At 40.5% G+C, this 24,457-nt stretch overlaps 1 protein-coding gene across 1 annotated transcript in view; it reads right to left on the reverse strand.

Annotated features, from left to right (window-relative positions):
- XYLT1 (xylosyltransferase 1) overlaps nt 1-24,457 on the reverse strand; it is a 320,557-nt gene that overhangs the window by 49,734 nt on the left and 246,366 nt on the right. The window contains exon 6 of the mRNA XM_073362329.1: nt 13,915-13,995. Coding sequence (XP_073218430.1) covers nt 13,915-13,995 — 81 coding nt within the window. The remainder of the gene's footprint in view (nt 1-13,914; nt 13,996-24,457) is intronic.

Raw genomic sequence — 24,457 nt, forward strand, 5'->3', positions numbered from 1 at the left:
ATATACAGAGAATTATAAAATTGTTGGGAGCATGCAATATTTGCCTGGTAAACCCCAATCCTAAAATCCTACAGAACAAGACTATCAGAAGCAAACTGATTTTGACTGATACTACTCTATCGGGGAACTACGCTGGCAGGGGGAATGGCCTGGATTACCTAGTAGGACAATTCCTTTGCTAACTGCTGTCTGTGTGAGTAAACTTTACCTAAAATAATATAACAGCTTCAAAATAGCATGAGATACAATATTAAGACAAAAGAAGAAAATAATTTTCAGCAGGATGGTTGCCTGTTTGGTGTATATACATTTATACTCCCTATTTTTTTACTTGACATATTTGACATTATAACTTATGGGTGCAACAACAATCTGCTAACAAGCTTCCATGGCAAATCCTCTCAGTTTGCTTGTGCTGCAATGATTTCCAGATCAGACAAAATCACAGGACACTTAAACTTGCCCACAAGGAGACGTAGCCAGCATTCAAACAAACTATGTGCAGAGAACAAGTCACGCAAATGCATGTATATATAAGGATGAAATTCTGACTGCACTGAATTCAATGGGAGCTGTCCCACTTATTTCAAAGAGGCCAAGATGTCACTCTTAGTCTTTAAATTTAAATGTCTATTTCTTTAGTCTTGTTTGGTTAAGCTCCTATAAATTGTAATACTGCACCAACCTCATCCCATGCTAAACTTCAGAAGGAGAGTGGTTAATGCACAGACAATAGTATATTTCCCATCTCCTTTGTCCTTCTTGGGGTTTTACACAATAGGAGAGCTACATGATAATTCCCAGATTAAAGAAAAAAATGGATTTAGCACCAAGATTTCTCTAACATTAGCCAAAGTGGACAACTTCAGCGGCTTTCCAGCATTTTGAACTGGAAGTAAGGGTGCCAAGACCCCTACACACAAAGGTCTCCAGAGCTCAGGTAATCACAAATTAACTTGCAACGGCGATGATGTATAGTTGTCAGAGTAGATAACAAACCACTTTCTTCAAGCATGTTTCAGGGCTGGTGGAGTATAAGGGTTGGAACTTGATGGAATTGGGAACAATATCAGATGAAGATACTCACCCCATTCCTCCTGGTCCTCCTGGGGGTGGAGGCTGACAGCTCACGACCCCCCATTTAATAACTTTGTGACCCCCTGAGGGGTCACGACCCTCAGTTTGAGAACCCCTGGTCTTGACAGCTCAGGGGTACAATATATGTCTCACGACCCTGCTCTCACTTTGCAACATTTGAAAATATTTACAAATTCATTTCAGATAGGCTTATGGAATTATAAAATAAAAACCCTAAAGCTCACTGCAAATCTCTTTTCTCTTTGGTACTTTTTCATGCTTCCCTCCTGCCTCCAGCTCCTGTTGCTCTTCTGAAATCAAATGTAATACGTCTATTAATGCTCATATGATAAGAGAAAACCTTTCTGTCAGCTACTAAGACAAGCAAAACCACTTGCATTGATCCAAACCTCATTAGGGGTCTGACCCAAAGGGAAGACTGACAGACTTCAGTGGGTTTTGGAACAGATACTAACTCATCCCCAAATATAATAACCCAAAGTTATAGTTCTCAAATACATGCTGGGCCAACTTCTGCCCTCGTGTCAGAGTGCACTGAAAAACACATTGATTTCAGAGTTTGACCTATTTACACCAAGGCTACATTTGCCCTGCTAAATTTACATTTATAAAGACAGATATTCTACATTGAACATACACCATCAACCACAACTAAAAAGAATCCGCTTTAAATATATTTATTAAAGTGAACTACTCACACTAATTCCTATTCAGTTGTTTTATATTACATTTACTGATATTAAACATTATTTAACACAAGGAACTGCTCTATTAAATGTATATTTGGACTTTAAAGAAACACAGTCAATTTAAAAATCATAGTTTTGTCTGAAGTGTAATATTGTTGCAAGTGACACCTATACCTGAAAGAAATTAGAGAAGAAAATTATTTCCCCCTATTTTTCCCAGTCTTTTTACTTTGTGCATTTGACAGCACTTTGTGAAGAGAAAGTTTCACTGTTCTTCCATACTAGGCAGTTACTTTCCCTTGTTTGTGTGACTCATCATAGGGAGAGAAAAACAATTTTTAAAATAGGAAAATGTGATTGAAAAGACACAAAAATGGCCAAGGGACTCACAAACGGATGTAGTACTTGAAAGCACTTTTAACTCAATTTTTAAATAGCTCTTTTAAAGTGTTATCTGTTAACCAAAACTTCACTGTCATGTGAACAATTGTTCATGATTATTATAACACGCTTTCCATGTACTATTTTATATATGAAGATATTCAATTGAAAGTCAAGGCCAGTGTTTGACTGATTTTGTAATTCACAAAAAGTTTATATTTTATTCTCAATTATTTTTATTCCTATCTCTACAGCAGAAAGATGCATATTCCTGACAGTTTTTGCAATATATTAAATAAAGAAGGTTCCTATTTTACGTATTTTCAAAGTCTATGAACAAAGCTTTTCTGCTGACATAGGAAGTTGTCAGATATTAAAACTTGACCAGTAGGTTTTATCACAAAAAGGTCCTTGGCTCAGAGAGATATGTTTTTTAAGCTGAGAGCCAGTTTCCTTTTCGAAAATATTTCCTGTTTCTGGCTTCTTGCCTAAAAGGCTTGCTGCTGAGACTTCACAGTTATTCAGATGTGTTGCACACCTACTGACCCCTTGTTACCATTATTTACTACATGACACTAACCACTGTGAACAAAAATTTAAAGATGCATTGGAGAAACAACTCATCACAAGCAAAAAGCCAGTGTCAAACCTGTAGTGCTAGGAGCTAAGATAATACCACAAAAAAGTATTTGTGAACATCTGTTTGAACAAAACCACATATCTGCTTTGACTATATCCACAGCCCGCTATTTACTTTTGACAAACACCTGTAGATGCCAACTAATTTTGGTGAGAAAGTGGGGCAAATATTTGTATGATCAGGTATACGCATGAGTCTGTCCGCCAGAAATATTTATGCAGCCATCTTGAAAACTCTTGGTGGGAATTGTCCAGTGAGGAAGCAAAAATAATACCTTGTTGTGTAGCTCACCAATTGCAGAGCACGCATAGCAAATTGCAAATACTCACGCAACTAGTACAGCAAAGAGTTTGCGAGAAATCTCTAGGTTGAAATATATCTGAATAAACCACTCATTGAGTAATCTAGTACAATATGCAAGTGTATAAAAATCTAAATATGTGCAGAAAGAGAGGCTACACACACTGAATACCAAGTGAAAAGCTGGCTCTCTTGAAGTCAATGGCAACACTCCCATGGTCTTCAATGGGGCTGCGATTTCATCCATTGTTTCCTACAAATAGTGCAGCTCTAACATGGATTATATGTATTTTGAAAATCTGAAATTGCCAATAATTCATTCAATTTTAGTTTCCTCTTTGTGCCAAATGATGTCAAATAAAAGGAGGAGTTATTTCCCTGTATAGTACCTTGGGTTCTTTGAGATGTTTTGTCCCTACGGGTGCTCCACACAAGACGGGCGCATGCCTGTGCACTCCCAAACGGAGACTGTAAAGCAGTGTCTGCAGGCCCATGCCTGCCCAGAGCAGCTCTCCGTGCTCCCAGACAAGGGCACATAGGGAGGCATGGACCTGCCACCACTCAGTTCCTGATCAGCTGCAAAGCCAGAGACTCTGCAGCAGATGGATAGGAGGGAGGGAGGTGGAGCACTCGTAGGGGCAAAACTGGAAGAACTCAAGTTACTGTATAGGTAAGTAACCTCTCCTTCTTTGGTTTTACGTCCCTATGGATGCTCCTGGATAGGAGACTCCCAAGCACTAACTCAATGTGGAGGTAGGTACAGAGGAGGCAAATCCAAGGCAGATCGGAGGACTAAGTCACCAAATGTCGTGTCAGCTCTGAAAGCAGGTGAGATAGTGTAATGCTTTGCAAACGTATAGATAGAAAACCAAGTTGCAGGCCTGCAGATTACTGCTATATGAACATCTTTTGGAAAGGCTATAGATGTGGACTAAGCCCTAGTGGTGCATGCTGTTACTGTATGAGGAGGCTATATTTTTGCAGTCTCATAGCATTTTAAGATGAAACCCAAGACCCACTGTGACAGTCTTTGCATGGAAATGGGCTGCCTTTCACCCTTTCAGCAAAGGATACGAAGAGTTTGGGAGAGATACTGAAGGCCGTGGATCTGTTTAAATAGAGGTCAAGAGCCCTTCGGACATGTAGGTGTGTGTAGGCTAGATTCCTCTCTGGAGGCATGAAGCACTGGACAGAACATTGATGGATGGATTTCCTGATTAATGTGGTATTCTGAAAAAACCTTAGACAGGAAATGACGCTGGGGACATAATGTGACCATATCCCTGTAGAAGGTAGTGAACAATGAGTCTGCCATGAGCACACCGAATTCTGCCATTTATCTAGCTGAAGTGATAGCTTTATAAAGAATGAGGTCCTGAGGGAGAGATGGAGGAGAGAACAGGTAAGCCACTGCTTCAGTGGAGGTTTCTTTAAGGCACTGAGAATGAAATTAAGGTTGCATGCAGGAGCAGGGTTCTGTACAGGGGGAAACATTATGTAAACCCTTGATGAATCGGGTCATGGTAGATGGACAAAAACTGAGAAGCCCTCAGTGAGTGAGCGGAAGGCCATGAGAGCTGCCAGGTGTAATCTGACTGAGCTCATTGACAAACTCTGAAAAAGAAAAATTCACAGTAAGTGAGAATCGGTAGTAAGCTGTAGAACAGTTGACACCACTTCATCATCATAGAATCTCAGGGTTGGAAGGGACCTCAGGAGGTCATCTAGTCCAACCCCCTGCTCAAAGCAGGGCCAATCCCCAATTTTTGCCCTGGATCCCTAAGTGGCCCCCTCAAGTATTGAACTCACAACCCTGGGTTTAGCAGGCCAAGGCTCAAACCACTGAGTGCTCCATCTCAAGCTGCTGGCAACTGAGAAGGAACTGAGTGGCGGCAGGTCCGTAACTCTCTATATGTTCTTGTACAGGAGCCTGAGGAGCTGCTCTGAGCAGGCCCAGGCCCACGGACTCTGTTTTACAGTCTTCAGTCAAGAGTGCACAGGTGCGCGCATATTCTATGGTGGAGCACCCATAGGGACATATACTCGAAGAATCACACCTGCTTTCATATACACAATCTTGCAATACACTCCCCAAGATGCTTTTTTGTAGTATTGAAAGCCTTTAGACTTAACTTCCCCCCGCCCCTATTATTTCACAATAAATGGAGTACAAGGTAGAGAGGGGAACAGTGTCAAAAAGAAATAGCACCTACTTAAGTCTGTCAAGATTAGGCAGAGTTCCTCCTGGTATGATAGGCAACTGGGTGTGAAAAAAGTACAGAATTCAGAATACCCTGCTGTTTCAAAAGAACATGAAAAAACTCTGAGTACAGATAAAAAAAGATGGGGGAAAAACATCAAAATGTAACCCATTTTACACTGTGTTAAAACTGAAACATCTTGATGACAGTCCTTGCAAGGGCAAAATGAAATTATTTCTTATCTTGCTTTAATTCCTGTGGTCTGAAGGAGATATTACAAACACAGTACAATCCTAGCCATCTCAGTCCCTTGTGCTTTAATGACAATAGCACAAACATCAAACAAAATTATATAGCTGGTATAGAATTTATCTCTCCCATGAATTTTTGACAGTGAGATTGGGGATATTTCATATGCAAACTCAAAACTAAAAATAAGCGAACAAACAAAAACTGGTAGAATTGTGAATTGTAATAACACTTGGAAGACAAATACCAACACAGGAAAAAAAATCTCTTTTTAAAATTATTATTATTTATTATTTGTTTTCCAGTAGCTTCCTCAATGTGCTAGACCCCCATCTACATAGTCCATGCCATGAATAACTTTTAGGATGAAGTCTTGGCTTCACTGAAGTCAATTGGAACTTTGACATTGTTTTCAGTGGGGCCAGGATTTCACCCTTCAATTTTAAGAATACTGATCACGCATACACAAAAGGAGCCTGATAACTAGGGATGTAGCAATAAACACCTGTTGCCGCAATTCCTATTGATTTTTCATGTGCTGGGAATTTTTTCCCAGAAGAACATTTCATGTAGGTGAGCAACCAGTGTTTTATGCATGAGAAACATGTTGAAAATACTCTTTGAGATCCAATTCTTGGGATACTCTGTAAGAGTGAAAAAAAGCCCCAAAGCACTTTAAAATCTGCATATCGATTACACAGGGCCCTAACAAACACAGAATCTGCCAAATGGGTGCTGTAAACGCGGCTTAGCACTCCAAACTGCCACACGGATCCTGCCACTTTTACTTTTAGGCACCCCGCGGCACAGCTCCATCACCACAACTGCCCAGTGCCCAACACACACAGATTTCCCCCGCACCTACTGTGCCTATTGGAAATATCCAGCCCTGCACACCACCCAATGTTATTATACTACAGCTCTGATTTCTCAAAGGAATAAATTAGAAATGGATAATAACGGATAATAAGTTAGATAAATTGTATAAGAGAAAAGTGATTGGGTAATAGTTCAGAAAAATAGAATCTTAGAGAAGTAAGGGAACAATATATAGTGTTTGATGCTGCCAGGGCAGAGTTAGGGAATTAAGAAACATAAAAATATTTATGGAAAATATGTGAAAGGCTCATGGATTTATGTTTTAAATGAGATACAGTTAAAAGTTTCTCCAGTGAGAAAGTTTTTTTCAAAATATCAATATGTCTCCTTGACACCTCTTTTGGGTGGGGGGTGCACTGACAGGAAATTAATTATTTCTGCAATTAATAGACATTTAGAAAAACCTAATTTTGCTTTACCCGCTAATTTTGATGAGACTTTAAATACAAGTTTGAAGAAAACTTAGAACCAAACAAAATAAAAAAGCAAAGATAGCCTCCTCCTGAAAACATTCTACTCAAACTTGACAAAGAGGGTAATACCAACTGTGATGTTAATTATCATTTTGACACAGCTGCTATAATTGGATTAAGTAAAGGGAAAAATCAAACAATGATAAATATGCACGTTTAAAACAACACGAGAGAAAATGAAATCTGCTTTAATGATTAGAGATTAAATATTAATTATGTCCTGACATCAATCATAATAATGCATGGCATCCAAGTATGAAGCACTTTTCAAATTAAACAGGTTGGCACTGATAGTTAAAAGAAAAGAAAACTAACAGATTTTTGGGAGTATTTTCTAACCACGTTTGCCATGGTTTATGCCATGGTTCATGCCAAATGGTTTCAAGTTTATTGAGCAAACAGGTTTTGGGCAGACATTTGGTCCAGTGCTACAAAAGTCAGGACACCTAAGGTTTAGCTCATTTTCATTAATTAAAGGCAAAAACTGCAAGGTAATGCACAGTTTTTGATTTGTTTCTTCAAAGTACCAAACATATTCCCTACTCGAGAAAATAATATGATCCACATGACCCATCTCAATTAATGACATCTTTACTGTAATAAAATATCCACAGAGCTTAGAATACCCTGTAATGAATGTTATCGAGGGTTCACCAAGACACACCTTTAGTCCATTCCTTATAAGGGATCTGTACGGTTTTATTTGAATTTGTCCAACTGTACAGTAAAAGTCTTACTTTCTTTTTCCTGCCTCTTTTATACACTTAGAATTTGCCCAATATATTCACCCAATATATATATATATATATATATAACCTTAATTCTGCTCTCACATCCCATCCTTAAATATTGGCTAGGAGAAAGTCTTCTAAAGTCTCCTCCTTCTCCACCTTTTCTAATGATTTAGCTTGCACTATTTTTGAAAGATCTTATTTTCCATTTTCTTGCAATTAAACTTTCAAAGGCAAGAAGTTCTTGGAAGTTCTCACAGCTCCTCAACATTTTAGGGTTGCAGGTAAGGGAACAGAGCCTTCTTTCACTCAAAGAAAAGAATCCTCAGAGGCATGTTTTTAAACACTGGGAACTGCCAGAACTTTTTTTGTACAATGGCTTCTACCAGAGCTTGCACCGGTGCAGCTGGACTAGTAGTAGCATGGATTCTTAAAATTCCCTTCTGTATACATGGCCTTAGAGGAACATTCCAAGTCTTTCTTGTCTTGTGGCCTTTTCTCCACCATTCTTCACTAATGAGATGTTTTCAAAAACACAACAGCAAAGGTTACAAGAATAAAAATGTAAGAACTCGCTCTCAATCTTAAAAAGCACACAATGTGAATGTTTAGCATTCTGTCCCCCAAAATAAACAACACTGAAAGGACAAAATCAGCTATTAATGAAGCTTATGTAGTGCACTGTGACTTTACCACAGAGACAGGTCAAATAACATCAAATACGAATGGTTGTTATGTACCTAATCGCCACTACATGGCCTTCTCTATATTAGTGTTCTCCCCCACCCTACAACCTTTCTCAGCAGTGCAGCGCCACGAGCAGTAGCCAAGTTGGGAGCGTTAGATTACAGAGAGGGCAGTTTTAGGCACCGTGTCATCTAGCTATGCAACATAGATAGCCCCGTCTACACTAGCTTCACTGATGGAGCACAACTGGTGGTCGCTCTGATAGAAAATTTGAAGAAAAAAGTGTTGTGTAGATAGTATTCATACATCCACCCAGCGCCAGACTATTTTTCATGTTTATCTAGGTATTTATATTGTGCTCATCATCTTGGTATCTGCACAGCAAATGACTGGAACAGAGGAAAGGGAATAAGGACATGTGGGTGACATTCACAGCTCTCCAAATGACTCAATGTGAGACTCTGGGCAAGTCACTTCTTCACTGATTTTCAGAGGTGTTGAGCACCCAGAGCTCCAAAATCAGGCTATTAACCTTCCTGTGATGTAGGGCTTGTCTACACGGGGATTTAGTACACGGCAAGCCAGGGTCTGAATCCATAGCATCAGATCACCACGAACTAACTTGCTGTGTGGACCCTGCTTTTTTCATAGGCACCGACTTACCTAATTGCTGGGGGGTGTTCAACCTCCACTCTGCCCCAGGCCCCACCCCCACTCCACCCGTTCCTCCAAACCCTCACCCCTGCCCTGCCTCTTCCTGCCCCCGCTCTTCCCCCTCCTCCTGCATGCCGTGGATCAGCGGGTGGGAGGCGCTGGGAGGGAGGGGGAAGAGCTGATTGGTGGGGCCTTTGGTGGGTGGGAGGTGCGGCGGGAGGTACTGGGGGTGGGGGAAGGCACTGATCCGTGGAGCTGCCCAGTGGTACACCTACTGTTTTTTTCCCGTGGGTGCACCGCAGAGTCAGCACTTATGGCTATAGTGCACTAGAAGTTCTACTATGCTCTTTGATGTAGATTCACACTCTAGCTTGTCACACACAAACTCACCATGCACCAAGCTCTTGGTTTACCTGTGGGTAAAATGGGGATAATGATATTTGCTGGACTCAGTTATTTTATACAGTGCTTTCAGGTTGCTGAGTGAAAAGACACTATGGAAACACAAAATATTATTTGTTTATACAATTAAAAATGAAATCAGCAGCTAGTTGTTAAGTAGTAGGCACAAAAGATTTCATGTAATCTTTTTGCTTTCTCTCAACCAATAATTCTTCTTTTCCCTTCTTCTCTGTGCACAACAAAATATTTTCTAGGAGGACTTAAAATCACGTCACCTATCTGGGCTGGTGACTGATACTGTTCCTGTACTCACAAGCCAAATTTATTCAACACATTGCTAAAAACAATCCCAGGCTATTTTCCTATGAGGCCATCTGAGCTGATCTTACTTTATTTTTTCCCACACTTTCAGCCTATTTTGTTTTCCTTAGTACTGGGCTCTTCTGATCACCATCTTCTAAACAGAGTAAAATGAAAAAGCTAGGAGAAGGCAAATTGCCAAGTACAAGCAGTTTTTATGTCACCTCTAGCACTGATTATGAAGCAATGGGGAGTATCTGAAAGTTAGCTGTAAGGTATAAAAATTGTAAATGCACTTGCTTTGCATACCAAGAAGAGTGTTACTACTTCAGCTGATATACTGTGTCCACAAATACTGGACTATGTTTCTGGCAATGAATAGACCTTTCTCGTCAAGGTATTTCAGGATGATACAGTACTGAAATGTGTGCAGTGTGAAATTTTAGCTAAGTAAGCCATTGAACAAATACTTTCATACCTCAGAACTATTAAGAATGTACAGGCTTCTGGCAGCTAAGTGGTTAAAAACATTTTGGCATCAGGCACAGTAAATTGCACTTTATGTACAGTACTTAGTAGTGCCAGGTATTACATGGATGAACCATAGTTCGTTAAGGTTGCCAGTGAGAATAAGATTGGCTCCTACTGCTGGATGCTGAAAACCATAAAGATATGTCTACTAAGCGGCTCTAGAGTGGATGTCTGTCTGTTTTCTAGAAGTCAAGACCATAGATGGGGTTATGTGACACAAGAGGGAGGGGAAACATCCAAAACAAAAAGAAAACGATAAAACAATACAGAAAAAAATTAATGGAACTTTTCTGAACTCTTTCCATTCTGCCTGTGAGCTTCCAATTCCCTTAAGATTTAACAGCATCCAACAATCACAGCATGTTTACACTGTTCCCCAAATGACTATTGTGGCAGGGTTTCTAAAAAAATGTCTTTTCCTGACTGTCAGTGAAGATGTCACATTTGACTGTCTTTGTATTTTATAATACACCAGCCAGGTGCCGCTCCTGTCAAAAATATCTTCTGGGTGAGCCAAGTTGTAATAGCTTATAGAACTATGGGAGTTATTCTTCTGCTTTTAATAGTATAAGATGCTGAAAAGAGAAGAAAAGGTAAGTGTTGCCCACTAAGTGCGATGTAACAACTCTAGCCAATGTATGTAATTTCATTTCATACATCCAGTTCTCTAAGAAAATAATGCTTCCCCTGCTGAGTTAAGGAGACATTTCCACCTTCATTTCTTTTCTGAAGTCACTAAAGGAAAATCAGAGTGATGTACTTTTTAATGACTTTGGCATAACTAAAAGAAAACTTCATTCTATAAAAGGAAGCCTGGTTTCTATCCATATTTGGCAGTAAAACATGTACTGATTGTCTACATGGCTTGAATACAAACTACGTTGCAATTGAGAGGTATAAGCATTTCAGTTTTAAGATGTATTTTTTAATCTCTCTCTCCCTCCTCTCCATTGTACAAACCAGACTATGGTAACTTTAAATTCAGAGTGTAGGTAGTTGTTTACAAAGAAGATTTAGGCAGTTGAAAAACTTATTGTTTAGAAGCAGTTATTCACCCATGAATTCAAAAAGGTAGTCTTAGGGATTATACTTTGCTCTAATTTTGTTTTAAATACTGCACTCTTGTATGAATGGTTCTTCATATTTTGACGAAAACACCTAGGACCATAGGAATTGCCACTGTAGATCAGACCAGTGGCCCATTCAGTGCAGTATCCTGGCTCGTACAATGGCCAACATCAGCTGCTTCAGAGGAAAAAACCCTGCAGTAGCTAGTTATGGGATAAGGTCACAAAGGGAAGTTTCTTCCAACCCCCAATAATTATGAGTTTGACTTACCCCCTGAAGCTGGAAGGTTTATAGCCTTTCCAAAGCTCTTTTTTATTGTTTTAAATATTTACTATTATAACTCTGCCTATCCTTGTTATTCATGTAAAGTCTAATTCTCTTTTTGAATCCCACTAACCTCATGGTCATATCACCCCCTATATGGGCTACAATGACAACACAAGGTACAAGACAACAAAGAATCAGGCCCAAAGACTGTCATAATTCACATACCATAGGGGCAAATCTTTCCCACATCCATAGAGGTTTCACTGTAATGGAACTAGTGGGATTCTGGTACCCAAGGAGTGGGGCCAGAATGAGGGCTGTTTGGGGGATGCATGATCTCAGCATGCAGGCGATGGTATGGACAGAGCCAAACAAGGGCCAGTGTTTTGCAGCCGCAAAGATCTTCCAGTCCTCCACACTGATGTCTGATGCGGGAGGATTCCTCTCACTGTGCATTTGCCCAGTGCCCAGCCGAATAGAGCGGGGAAATAATTTTCATTTTCTGAGATTATGTTTTGTTTTGATGCTACATCTGAGTCAGCCTGAAGCTCATAATGCAAATGTCCAGGTGCCAATGCTACACCTGCTCCTGTTATATGTTGTTTTCAGCTGTTCCATCAGAAGGCAAAAGGACCTCAAGCATTGCCTATACTTATTTCCTCTGTGCAGGTGAGATTGCGCAGTCAAAGACCTTCCATGTCTAGCGATGAACTGCAACATTAATACCACCATGTCAGGAGTCAAATAGGCATTTACATATTTACACATTCAAAAGAAACAGCTGAACTAATAAAATGGGATATTATTCTTCTGAGAGGACGAGTGGCATATTAGCACATTTTATTATTAAATTAATAACAAATTAGTGCATTTAATTGATCTAAATTGTTCTAGTCCCAGCTGAGGTTGGCATCTTAATCCCAGCTTTATGCATGAATGTCATAATTCATTAGTTATTTTAGTTAGCTAGCTGCAATGTTTGGAGATAATCAGGTGCACCAGAATAGAAGAAAAGCTAAAGCGACGGAATGCATCTCCCTAACCTTTTCCATTGCTTTTCCAATTTAACTGTACTGCCAGCTAGAGCCAAGCCTGTCAATCACACTGAAGAGCTGTATTTCCAAACCCGAGAATATGATCTGAAAGCTATTTATATTTTTGACTTGTTTTTATATAACTCCCTCTCAAATATATTTTGGTACCAAATGCAATACAATCCCTGCATACACAACACTACTAGAATGATAACGCTGTGAAGAATTCATCTAAATAAGGACAAAAGGGAGGCTGTCAGTCTACAGCAATAGCAAGTTGGCAGTCAAGGGATTGGTTTATATTCCTGACTCGCCCACTGGCTGGCTCTGTGACCCTGGATGTATTGCTTGCTCTCTTATTATTTATTTTCTGTACCATAACCAAAGATGTGGCAGGCATCTTACAGGACACAGAGGAAGACCCAGACCTGGAGATTTAGCTTGCTTAAACCTGCAAGCAAATCTACAAGACTGAAGTTAATGAATCTTCACACAGTCTCTGGGGTCTGTGCTAATGGAACCAGTTGCAAGATTGGGGTCTAAATTAAGATACAACATACAGATGGGGGTAATTATACACATAAGGAATTGAAGGGATTCAATAATCTATGACATGGAAATAATAATATCCATCTTTACACAGTATTTTGAGACCTTTGAGGAAAAGACATCTCATAAATGCAAAGTTTTATTATTGTTTCTTAAAGTCTTACTCTAAGATTAAGGCTTGATTTTGATAGGACCCTGCCATGGAATTCCACATGGTGTGTGACTTCTACACTACTTCTACCAATTTTTGCTACAGAAATAAGGTGGATGAGGGTCTTTTATTGGACTAACTGCAGTTGGTAAGAAACACAAGTTTTTGAGCTTCCACAGAGCTCTTAATGTCACCCACCCTGTCTCTCTAATATCGTGGGACCAACACAGATAGAACACCACAACACAGAATTTTTGCTGCACACAGAAATGAGTTGGAAAATGCTCATTTGCACTTGTAAAACTGCTTAGGCTGTTTGAGAAAACTGAGAACAAAAGAAAATCTCTTGTGTTCAGCTCCCCACCTTCTGATTCAGCAACCCACCTCTACCTAGGAGTGTGGAGTAAGCATCAATCTATTCTAAGCCTTTCTCTACACTAAAGCTCTTCTGTAGATAACATGCAGGAGCAGCCATGCAAGAGTGAGAGACAACTATTCCCAAGACACGGTTTCATTTTCATGGTGCGAGTCTCCTGAACTCAGGACTCCTTCATCCAGACATACTGGGAGTAACCATGCTGTCTAACTTTTTTGTCACTGCCAAAACAAACTTAAGAAAAGTCATGTTACCTTGCATTGTCCCTCCCATGCGACTTCAAGAAGTTCATACCGCGATACCTGGACAGGAACGCTACTAGCTGATCATTTGTCCTGTGAAAGAAACAACAAAAAATGTGCAAATCAGATAGAGAAATCTGTCTTCTACGGAGTTATTTATGTTTATTGTTTCTTATTTTGAGACCCTTTGGACTCTTCAAGGCATAGTTTTAAGATATTATTATGGTAACACTATTTTTAATGCAGACCTTTCCTCTACAAAGGACATTGTTGCTGAAAGTGTTTTGTTGGTTTTGCTGAACTTTACAGACTGGTTCTACTGGATAGAAAGAAAGGCATGCTTATTATTTTTCAGTGATTTCTATTTCAAATGTGCTCAGTTTATGAGCCAAAAATGCTGTTTTTTTTAAACTGCAAGTCTTGAAAATTTAATGTGGGATCTGAGAGTCAATTTAGCAAGCAGTTTTGCTGATGCACATAAAGAGGAACAGAATTGGGCTCACACTCACAGCACAATCACAATCACACTCACACAATCATAGCTCAGTGATACTCACAGGAGTAAAACATGGTTGGTAACAATGATTTTTGTCACCAAGTCAGTAGATCAAGTTCTGAACACACACAATCAGATCAGATCTGTACACAGGTGCCCATGCCTAATTTTCCCCAGGGGTTGCTCAGCCCTGAAACCCGCCCACATTTCATCCCTTCCGCTAAGCCCCCACCCCACCTCTTCCCGCCCCCGCCCCATGCCATCCCTTCACCAAGGCCCCACAGAGTCTTGCATGCATGTCCAGCCCCACCCCACCCCCGATCCAGGTGTGAGGCAAGCAGGCTTTGCTTAGCAGGATCCAAGTGTGGATGGGCTTAGTGTGTGGGGATCCAGCTGTAGGGTGAAAGGGTTCTGTGTGGGGCAATCTGGGTGTGGATAGCTTAGTGTGGGATCCGGGGAGGGTGGGGGGCGGGTATCTGGATGCACAGGGGCTTTTGGGGGGGGGGGGTCCAGGTGCAGGAAGAATGGGACTCTGGGGGAGGGATCCAGGTGAAGGTGGTTGGAGCTCAGTGGGGGTGGTCTGAGTGTGGGGGTATGGGGCTTGGCAAGGGGATCTGGGTGCAGGGGGCTCAGCAGGGAAGACCGGGTGCTGTGGGAGTGAGGTTTGGTAGGCTTGGTGTCTGGGTGCAACTGGTTGGGGCTCAGTGGAGTGGGGATCCAGGTGCAGGAGGTGGGGGATCAGTGGGGTGGGGGTTCAAGTGCAGGGGGCTCAGCAGGGAGTGGGGCTCAGCAGGGGAGTTCTGGGTGTGGGGTGGTCAGATTCATGGAGGTTGGGCAGACAGGGGACAGCTCCCCATGCAGTGACTCCTCTCACTGCAGATGGGGAGCGATGGGGGCAGGAAATGTGGGGGTTGCAGAGCTTCCTGGAGCTGGAGGAGGTTCCTGGGGGTGGGTCTGACCCAGCCCTGGCCTCTTTGTGTGGGGGCAGGGAACTTCCCCCACTTCAGCTGAGATTAGCAGCTGGAGCCCAGCACACAGTAAAAGCCACCAGCAGGGGCGTCCCCAGCCTCGCCTCTCCCTGGTTCCAGACACACTGCGATAATGAGTGAGAGGGACAGAGAGAGCCCAGCCCCACCCCGAAGGTGGTGATTTACATCTCCCACAGCTGCTCCTGACTCCTGAACCAGACGTAACCCTCTCCGCCCCCGGCCACTGCCTGCAAGGGGTGCATTGATCAATTTTTGTGTGGGGGAAAAAGTAAAATCTGTGGGGAGACATTAATTCTGCACTTGCACAGTATTCTCCCATAAATAAAAAGATTAGGACTGAGATTTTCAATGCCAATTTTAAAGCTTTTTATACAGGGAACTTATTTAACTTGACTTAATGTGAAAATTTGAAACTACCTAGAATTTGGATGCCAAATTCCCAATAAAATTAATGGGAACAAAGGAATTTGGATGGCTAATTTCTGTTTATCGGTTATTTGGCATCCAAATCCTAAGTAGTTTTCAAATTTTGAGCCTAAATGTACAAGAATTTATGTATTTGAGTCTGCTCCGATGGTTCACTATTACTTCAACAAAGGTGCAAACACATTTCCTCCTTTATTTATCTACTTCAACATATTTAGGAAAACTGAGAAAATTCTAATGAATAGATAGATCTTCAGCTACTGACTCACATTCAAAAACATAACATTAAAAATAAGAGATACGTGACCCTTTTTGGCAATGGTCTATAATGCAACTGATACAGGTCAAGTCAGAGATAAAACAGTTGTAGATGGTACAGCATCTTGGAAACATTCCACTTTTATAAGCCATATCAAACCAAGTTAAACAAGTTCCCTCTATAAAATGCTTTAAAATTATGCAATCCGTAGTAATAACTTGGGGACTTTATCGAACTAGTAAAGCATCTAAGTACCTTATATTTACAAACTCTCACATCATCATAGGTAACAGTTCATTACCGAATGGATGAATAAAGACCAAGTTAACTATTGATTGAGTCTAGACCAATTGGAGTATCTGTCTATCAACCAACCTAAATGGCTAGATTGTAGGAGCCTGAGACCCTCCTTCCATGTTCACTCATGTGAGCTTTAATGCCTCCCAGGGTCAGACTCTGTGTCTCAATTTGGCATCCTCAGAAAACTGCTTTCTGTATAGTAAGCTGTGCAGATTTTCACATTTGCTGCTTCAGTGGTTCTCCATCTTACTGGGATGAATAGGCATTTAGTGAATTTACTTAGCAATGCTTCCACATGAAATAGTTTCAATGACTGACATCTTAGAGTGAGTTTCTAGGCAAACGCTGGCATGCAAGGATGATGTACAAAAGTATAACAAAGTTTAGAGGTGCTTGGACTTTAATTTGCTTGGAGGATAAAATCAAATCAAACAAATTAACACCCCACACTGGTCAATACTCCTCTATTGTTTTCTTAACAAACTTCCCACCAATCTATGTTTCACTTTTCAATTGTGCTTTTCAAAACGTATCTGAAACCAGACCTGCCACACAAAGTTTTCAGCTGTTGTTGCTTTTTAGATTACTGTCTGTAATTCCCGGTCTAATTTTTAGTTCTCACGATAATGAACAGCCTCAAATCTGTTGACATTTTCTCCATCTCTTGAATAAGTTAGTGGCATTTTGGTTCTGGTTCTGATCAAATATTTTGTAAGAATTAACCTACACATTTTGTTTGTTTTTTAAAATAAATATCACTCTTCTCAAGTTTTGACATCCCACCTTCAATTTGGAAAATATTCTAGATATTTGACATTTAGATCTATGTGCTCAACCAATTCAAGCTTATGCTTGCTCTAGCAGCACAAATATTACAGAACTTTTAATTCCCTTTCCTGTGAGCCACGTCCTCTGAGTCTGACCTTGCAATGGTGGTGAGCACCATCTCCTCATTATTACCTTCCACACTTTAAGGGAGCTGAAAGTGCACAGCATCTCATAGGTTCCTATATTTTTAAAAGTATTGTGGCTAAATAGAGCAGGTAAAGTCCTAGGCAGCACATAGAGGAGCGTGCCTTTAGTGGTGTATTTTCAGATGCCTCTGGTCATAATCACTACAGCATTGCCTAGTGCTCTCTAGCAGTAATGCCGCTAGCACCATGCGATGCCTCTAGCATTAGCTCTTGCTAATGTCTCTGGCAATGGTTGCTAAAACTATTTGGTCTAATTCTTCTCCCAGTGAAGTCAATGTGAGTTTTGCCAGAGTTATCAGTAGGAGCAGGAGCAGTCCTATTCTTTCGAATTCATCCCTGGATCTGAGAAACCAGAAGGGGGTCAAAGGTTCAGTTAGCTCTGTAAACCTGACCAGAAACAAGAGTGCACTGCAGAACATTTCGATAAGGGACAAAGGAAAATGTTATTTCACAAGATGTGGGGGCTAGGGTATGTGGCCGTAATTCATCCAGGTATTTAAGCACATGTGTAGTTTCTACTGACTTTCACTGGGACTACACACATGGTTAAAGTTATACATGTGTGTAAGTATCTGGCTGATTCGGAACTCACAAAAGAGATTGCCAGCTTTGGACATAATGGCAGAAAACATGGATGAAAATTATATCAGACTGCCTCACTTGGCCAACTTTGTATTAAGAAAGATTTAATACCTGGTTAGGACACATTGCACCACTCTGGCAGCACAAAGCTGCTCTAACTCCCATTTATAACTGGACCCCAGAGGCTTCCCCCTGGGTAGAAGGTATCTTCAATGGCTTAGAGCTGCTATTGTGGCACCTGGCTACCCCTTCCACCAGCTGGTGGTGCAGGGGAAGTAGCCAGAAAAGAAAGGGCGAGGCCTGCCTGATCTTTGGCTGCTGTAACAGCCCCTGGGAGCCATTAATGGCAGAGGTAGATTAGATTTTCACAGCCTCGGGGTCAGGGGCACAAAGGCAAGTCACCTTCCTTGGGTTTGCATCTTGCTCTCTTTGGCTGAACTGGGAATCATGACCTTAATCTGAATAATGGCTTCAACCAAGTGACAGTGGTCTACATACTGATCCTTTTCATAGCAGTAAGGAAGCATGCAAGCTGGGCCAGGGCCAACAGTATCCAGAAACTAGTAAGAGCCTCACACCTATTACCTCTAAACTAGTGAAGGGGACTAGTGTGACAAATCAATATCATACATTATCCAATGCCTTAGGGCACTTCTGTTTAAATGGTATCCACTTGTCTGTGACTGAAACTATGCAGTGTTGCTGAAGCCATGTTGGTCCATTAGAGAGACAAGGTGGGTGAGGTAATAACTTTTATTGGACCCATCTTCTGTTGGTGAGAGAGACAAGCTTTCAAGTGACATGGTTTTGTGTAAAGAAAGCTTGTCTCTCTCACTAACAGAAGTTAGTCCAATAAGAGATATTATCTCACCCATCTTGTCTCTCACTGGAACTGATATTTTCAGATTGGTCTGAAGATAATTGGAAGTTTTAAGCTAACTGTTGAGGAGGAATGGTTGGAATTATTAAGCATAAAGCCACTGGTCATGCCAGGGCCTTTTCAGAAGCACTAGAAGAATGATTATCCCTTGTTACCACGACCACTACTTGCAGTGGCCCAGAGTTTAGTTGTACTTTGCAGAACATACAGAAGAACCTATCCCTGAGTTACAGAGCTTACAATCTACATAAAGCTGTGATATAACAAACAGACATAAGAAAAACAAAAGGAGTGGGAGGGTGAAAAGAGAATATAGGTTACAACAATAAGACCAAATGGCTTCTTAGATTACATTCAGGAGTACTAAATTCCTGACATCTTGGTGTAGGGTTTCATTAATGATTAAAGGAATATTTGTAACAACATTGGTATGGGTTCCCTGACTGCCCCACAGGTCTTCTGAATACTACCCTTGTTAGGATGAATATGTTAGGCACCTGCCTACTGCTAACAATCTACTTTATTGTCCTGGGGAAATTACTGTTAACAAAGAGGAATAGCACATCGATTGGACTGATCTGCAATGTTTGCACCTTGAGGGAAGATGGTCTTTTGGCCAACACGTTACTGGGAGCTAGGGGATCTGGGTTTTATTCTTGGCTCTACCACAGACTTCTTCTGTGACTTGGGCAAGTCACTTATTTGAATATTTTGAAGGTTGGGTGTCTAAAGTCTGCCTCGAAATAAAAGCAGCCTTGTTTTTAGACTTGCTGAGCACTCACAGCTCCAGTTGAAGTTACTGGTGAACTGCGAATGCTCAGCACCTATGAATATTAAGTTTCAGAGTAACAGCCGTGTTAGTCTGTATTCGCAAAAAGAAAAGGAGTACTTGTGGCACCTTAGAGACTAACCAATTTATTTGAGCATAAGCTTTCGTGAGCTACAGCTCACTTCATCGGCTCAAATAAATTGGTTAGTCTCTAAGGTGCCACAAGTACTCCTTTTCTTTTTATGAATATCAAGCCACTTTTACTGAGGGGCCTGGGTATGGATTTTGGCGTCTATGTTTCAGAAATCAAGTTTGGAAATTTTTGCATTAACCTCTCTATGTCTATTTTCCTGCCTGTCCATACCCCTTTCCTACTTCAAACCGGGTAGTTCTGAGGCTTGACTTATTAAAGTATATAAGGTACACAGACACTATCGTGATTAGAAGCACAGAAATACCTTTGATACATACATATTACAGACATTATCTACTCCAATAGAAAGCAGCTGTTGTGCACACAGGAATATTACCTACCAACATAGAGAGAGAAACAAACAGTTTTTTCATTGCTGACCCATGACTAAAACAAAAATCTCTTGGGGAAAAATGTTCTAGTTTTTTCTAGTTCAAGCTCTACATGTTTGCGTTGCACATATTTTTTGTGGCAAAATGACAAAATACTTTCAAAAATTAATTGGAATGAAAGTCCTCTTTTTTCCAATACATGGAAATCTGTGATTTTTGGTTTTATAATTCTGAGTACAGATTCTTTTCACAACTGTTTTTTTTTTAAAACACATTTATAGAAGTTTTTTCTGTCTGTTCCCCCCCCCCCCCCACAGCTTTAATTCCTGGCCTTACTTACTTTTGCAAGCTAGGGAAGATGTAAGAAAATATGATATAGTCAAAACCGATGAAGTTAATCTCTGAATTGTGGTGTGGAGTAGGGGTAGAAAGAAGGAAGCAAAGCTGCAGATATAGTTAAAAATTCAGCAGTTCTTCTTGGTTGGAGTCTGCTCCTCCCCACCACAATACAAAGATGCAGAAGATGTGGAAGGAAGTTTCCCACTTCAAGTGCTTGAAATAGATATAATTACATCTCATTCACACAGAAATAGAAAGAAGCTGTAGTTACTAAGTAAGCCAGAATAATTATTATAGGCAACTATCTAAGGGCTAGATCTTGCCTCCTTTGCACACAATGAGCAGTTCCTTGCTCTGTGAGTGGTTTCTTTGTGCTTTTAGGGCAGGCTTTTCAAATGCACTCAGCACTGGCCTAACTGCTCCCACTGAAATCAGCTGAGTTTTACCATCAAGTTCAATGGGAACAGAAGTTCCAACGTTGGGCACTTTTGAAAAATCAGTGTAAGACTACACAGTGTGTTGTAGTCAAAAAGCATCCCTTTATTTCAGGCACCTCTGTTTTTGGCTCAAAACTTCATTTTCTTCATTGAGAGTCAGATTCTGCCATTCTTCCTCACACCTTACTCTGGGAGTAGTGCTATTGATTTCACAGGACTACACATGGAACAAGGATCTATTCATTTCACAGACTCTAAGGCCAGAAGGGATCATTGTGATAATCTAACTTGACCTGTATAACACAGGTCATAGATTTCAGAGTAGCAGCCGTGTTCGTCTGTATCCGCAAAAAGAAAAGGAGTACTTGTGGCACCTTAGAGACTAAAATTTATTTGAGCATAAGTTTTCGTGAGCTACAGCTCACTTCATCGGATGCATGCTGTCATAGACTTTCCCAAAATATTTCCTAGAGCAGATAGATCTCTTAGAAAAAACATCCAATCTTGTTTTAAAAATGGTCAGTGATGGAGAATCCATCATGACCCTTGGCACACTAATTAACCATTGGAACACTCTCCTTATTAAAATTTACGTCTTATTTCCAGTCTCAATTAGGCTACCTTCAACTTCCAGCCAGTGGGTCGTGTTATACCTTTCTCTGCTAGACAGTCTACAGGTAGTTACCTGGGGAACAGTTATCAAGTCACCCTTTAACCTTCTATTTGTTAAGTTAAATAGATTGAGCTCTTTCACTCTATCACTATAAGATATGTTTTTAGTCCTTTAATATTTTCTTGTGGCTCTTGTCTAAACCCTCTCAAATTTATCAACATCCTGATAAATCAGAATGCGCATCAGAATGGACACAGTATTCCAGCAGAGGTCACAACAGTGCCAAACACAGAGGTAAAATAAGCTCTCTACTCCTGCTGAAGATTTCCATGTTTATGCATCCAAGAGTTGCATTAGCTCTTTTGGCCATAGCATTGCACTGGGAGCTTATATTCAGCTGATTATCCAAATTTTTTTTGGCTGACTCCCAAATCTTTTTCAGAGTCCCTGCTTCCCAGAATAGAGTCTCCCATCATGTAAGTATGGCAACATTCTTTGTTCTTAGATGTATACATATACATTTTGCCATATTATGACACATATTGTTTGCTTGTGCCCAGTTTACCAAGTGATCCAGATCACTCTGTATCAGCGACCTGTCCTCTTCATTAGTTACAATTCTCTCAACTTTGTGTAATCTGCAAACTTTATCAATGATGATTGCATGTTTTCTTCCAGGTCGCTAATAAAAATGTTAAATAGTGCAGGCCTAAAACTGATCCCGGTGGGACCCCACTAGAAACATCCGATGATGGTTCCCAATTTACAATTACATTTTGAGACCTATCAGTTAGACAGCTTTTAATCCACTTAATGTGTGCCATGTCAAATTTATATCTTTCTAGTTTTTTAATCAACATGTCATGTGATACCAAGTCAAATGCCTTACAGAACTCTAAGAATGTTACCTCAATACTATTACCTCTTTGAACCAAACTTGTAATATCATCAAAAATATCAAGTTAATTTGACAGGATTTATTTTCCATAAACCCATGCTGATTAGTATTAATTATATTACCCTCCACTTTAATTTTGTTTATTAATTGAGTCCCATATCAGGATCTCCATTATCTGATCAATATCAGACTGCCAAGCCCATAATTACCTAGGTCATCCCTATGACAGATGTGGCAATTTCCTACAATATCTTTGGGAGATCCTACTGAATTAAGTTTATCATAGAATTGTAGGACTAGAAGGGGCCTCGAGAGATCTTCTAGTCCAGTCCCCGGCATTCAAGGCAGGACTAAGTATTATCTAGACCACCCTGACAGGTGTTTGTCTAACCTATACTTAAAGGCCTCCAATGATCGAAATTCCACAACCTCCCTAGGCAATTTATTCGAGTGCTTAACTACCCTGACAGTCTAATCTATGCTTAACTACCCTGACAGTCCTCCCAATGTCCAATCTAAACCTCCCTTGCTGGAATTTAAGCCCACTGCTTCTTGTCCTATCCTCACAGGTTAAAGAGAACATTTTTTTTTCTCCTCCTTGCAACAACCTTTTATGTACTTTAAATCTGTTATCATATCCCCTCTCAGTCTTTTCTTCTCCAGATTAACCCCCCACTTTTTTCAATCTTCCCTCATAGGTCCAGTTTTCTAGACCTCTAATCATTTTTGTTGTTCTCTTCTAGACTTTCTCCAATTTGTCCACATCTTTCCGGAAATGTGGCACCCAGAACTGGACACAATACTCCAGTTGAGGCCTAATCAGCATGGAGTAGAGTGGAAGAATTACTTCTTGTGTCTTGCTTACAACACTCCTGCTAATACATCCCAGAATGATGTTTGCTTTTTTTGCAACAGCGTTACACTGTTGACTCATTTCACTTGTGATTCACTATGACCCCCAGATCCCTTTCCACAGTACTCCTTCCCAGGCAGTCATTTCCCATTTTGTATATATGCCACTGATTGTTCCTTCCTAAATGAAGTATTTTACATTTGTCCTTATTGAATTTCATTCTATTTACTTCAGACCATTTCTCCAGTTTGTCCAGATCATTTCGAATTTTAAACCTATCCTCCAAAAGCACTTGCAACCCCTCCCAGCTTGGTATCGTCCGTAAACTTTATAAGTGTACTCTCTATGCCATTATCTAAATCACTGATGAAGATATTGAACAGAACCAGACCTGATCCCTGCAGGACCCCACTTGAAATGCGCTTCCAGCTTGACTGTGAACCACCCATAACTACTCTCTGGGAACAGTTTTCCAACCAGTTATGCACCCACCTTTTAGTAGCTCCATCTAGGTTGTTTACATAAAGGTCATGTGAGACAGTATTAAAGGCCTTACTAATGTCAAGATATATCACATCTACAGCTTTCCCCCATCCACAAGGCTTGTTACCCTGTCAAAGAAAGCTATTAGGTTGGTTTGACATGATTTATTCTTGACAAATCCATGCTGACCATTACTTATCACCTTATTATCTTCTAGATGTCTGCAAATTGATTGCTTAATTATTTGCTTCATTACCTTTCCAGGTACTGAAGTTAAACTGACTGGTCTGTAATTCCCTGAGTTGTCCTTATTCCCCTTTTTATAGATTGGCACTATATTTACCCTTTTCCAGTCCTCTGGATTCTCAGCCATCTTCCATGACTTTTTGAAGAAAATCGCTAAAGGCTCAGATATCTCCTCAGTCAGCTCCTTGAGTATTCTAGGATGTATTTCATCTGGGCCTGGTGACTTGAAAACATTTAACTTGTCTAAATAATTTTTACTTGTTCTTTTCCCTATTTTAGCCTCTGATCCTACCTCATTTTCACTGGCATTCATTAAGTTAGATGTCCAATTGCTACTAAACTTTTTGGTGAAAACTGAAGAAATAAAGTCATTTAACACTTCTGCCATTTCCACATTTTCTGTTATTCCCCCCCCACTACCCATTGACTAACGGGCCTTACCCTGTCCTTGGTCTTCCTCTTGCTTCTAATGTATTTGTAGAATGT

The sequence above is a fragment of the Lepidochelys kempii genome, chromosome 10 (genome assembly GCF_965140285.1).
Source record: "Lepidochelys kempii isolate rLepKem1 chromosome 10, rLepKem1.hap1, whole genome shotgun sequence".
Lineage (NCBI taxonomy): Eukaryota > Metazoa > Chordata > Testudines > Cheloniidae > Lepidochelys > Lepidochelys kempii.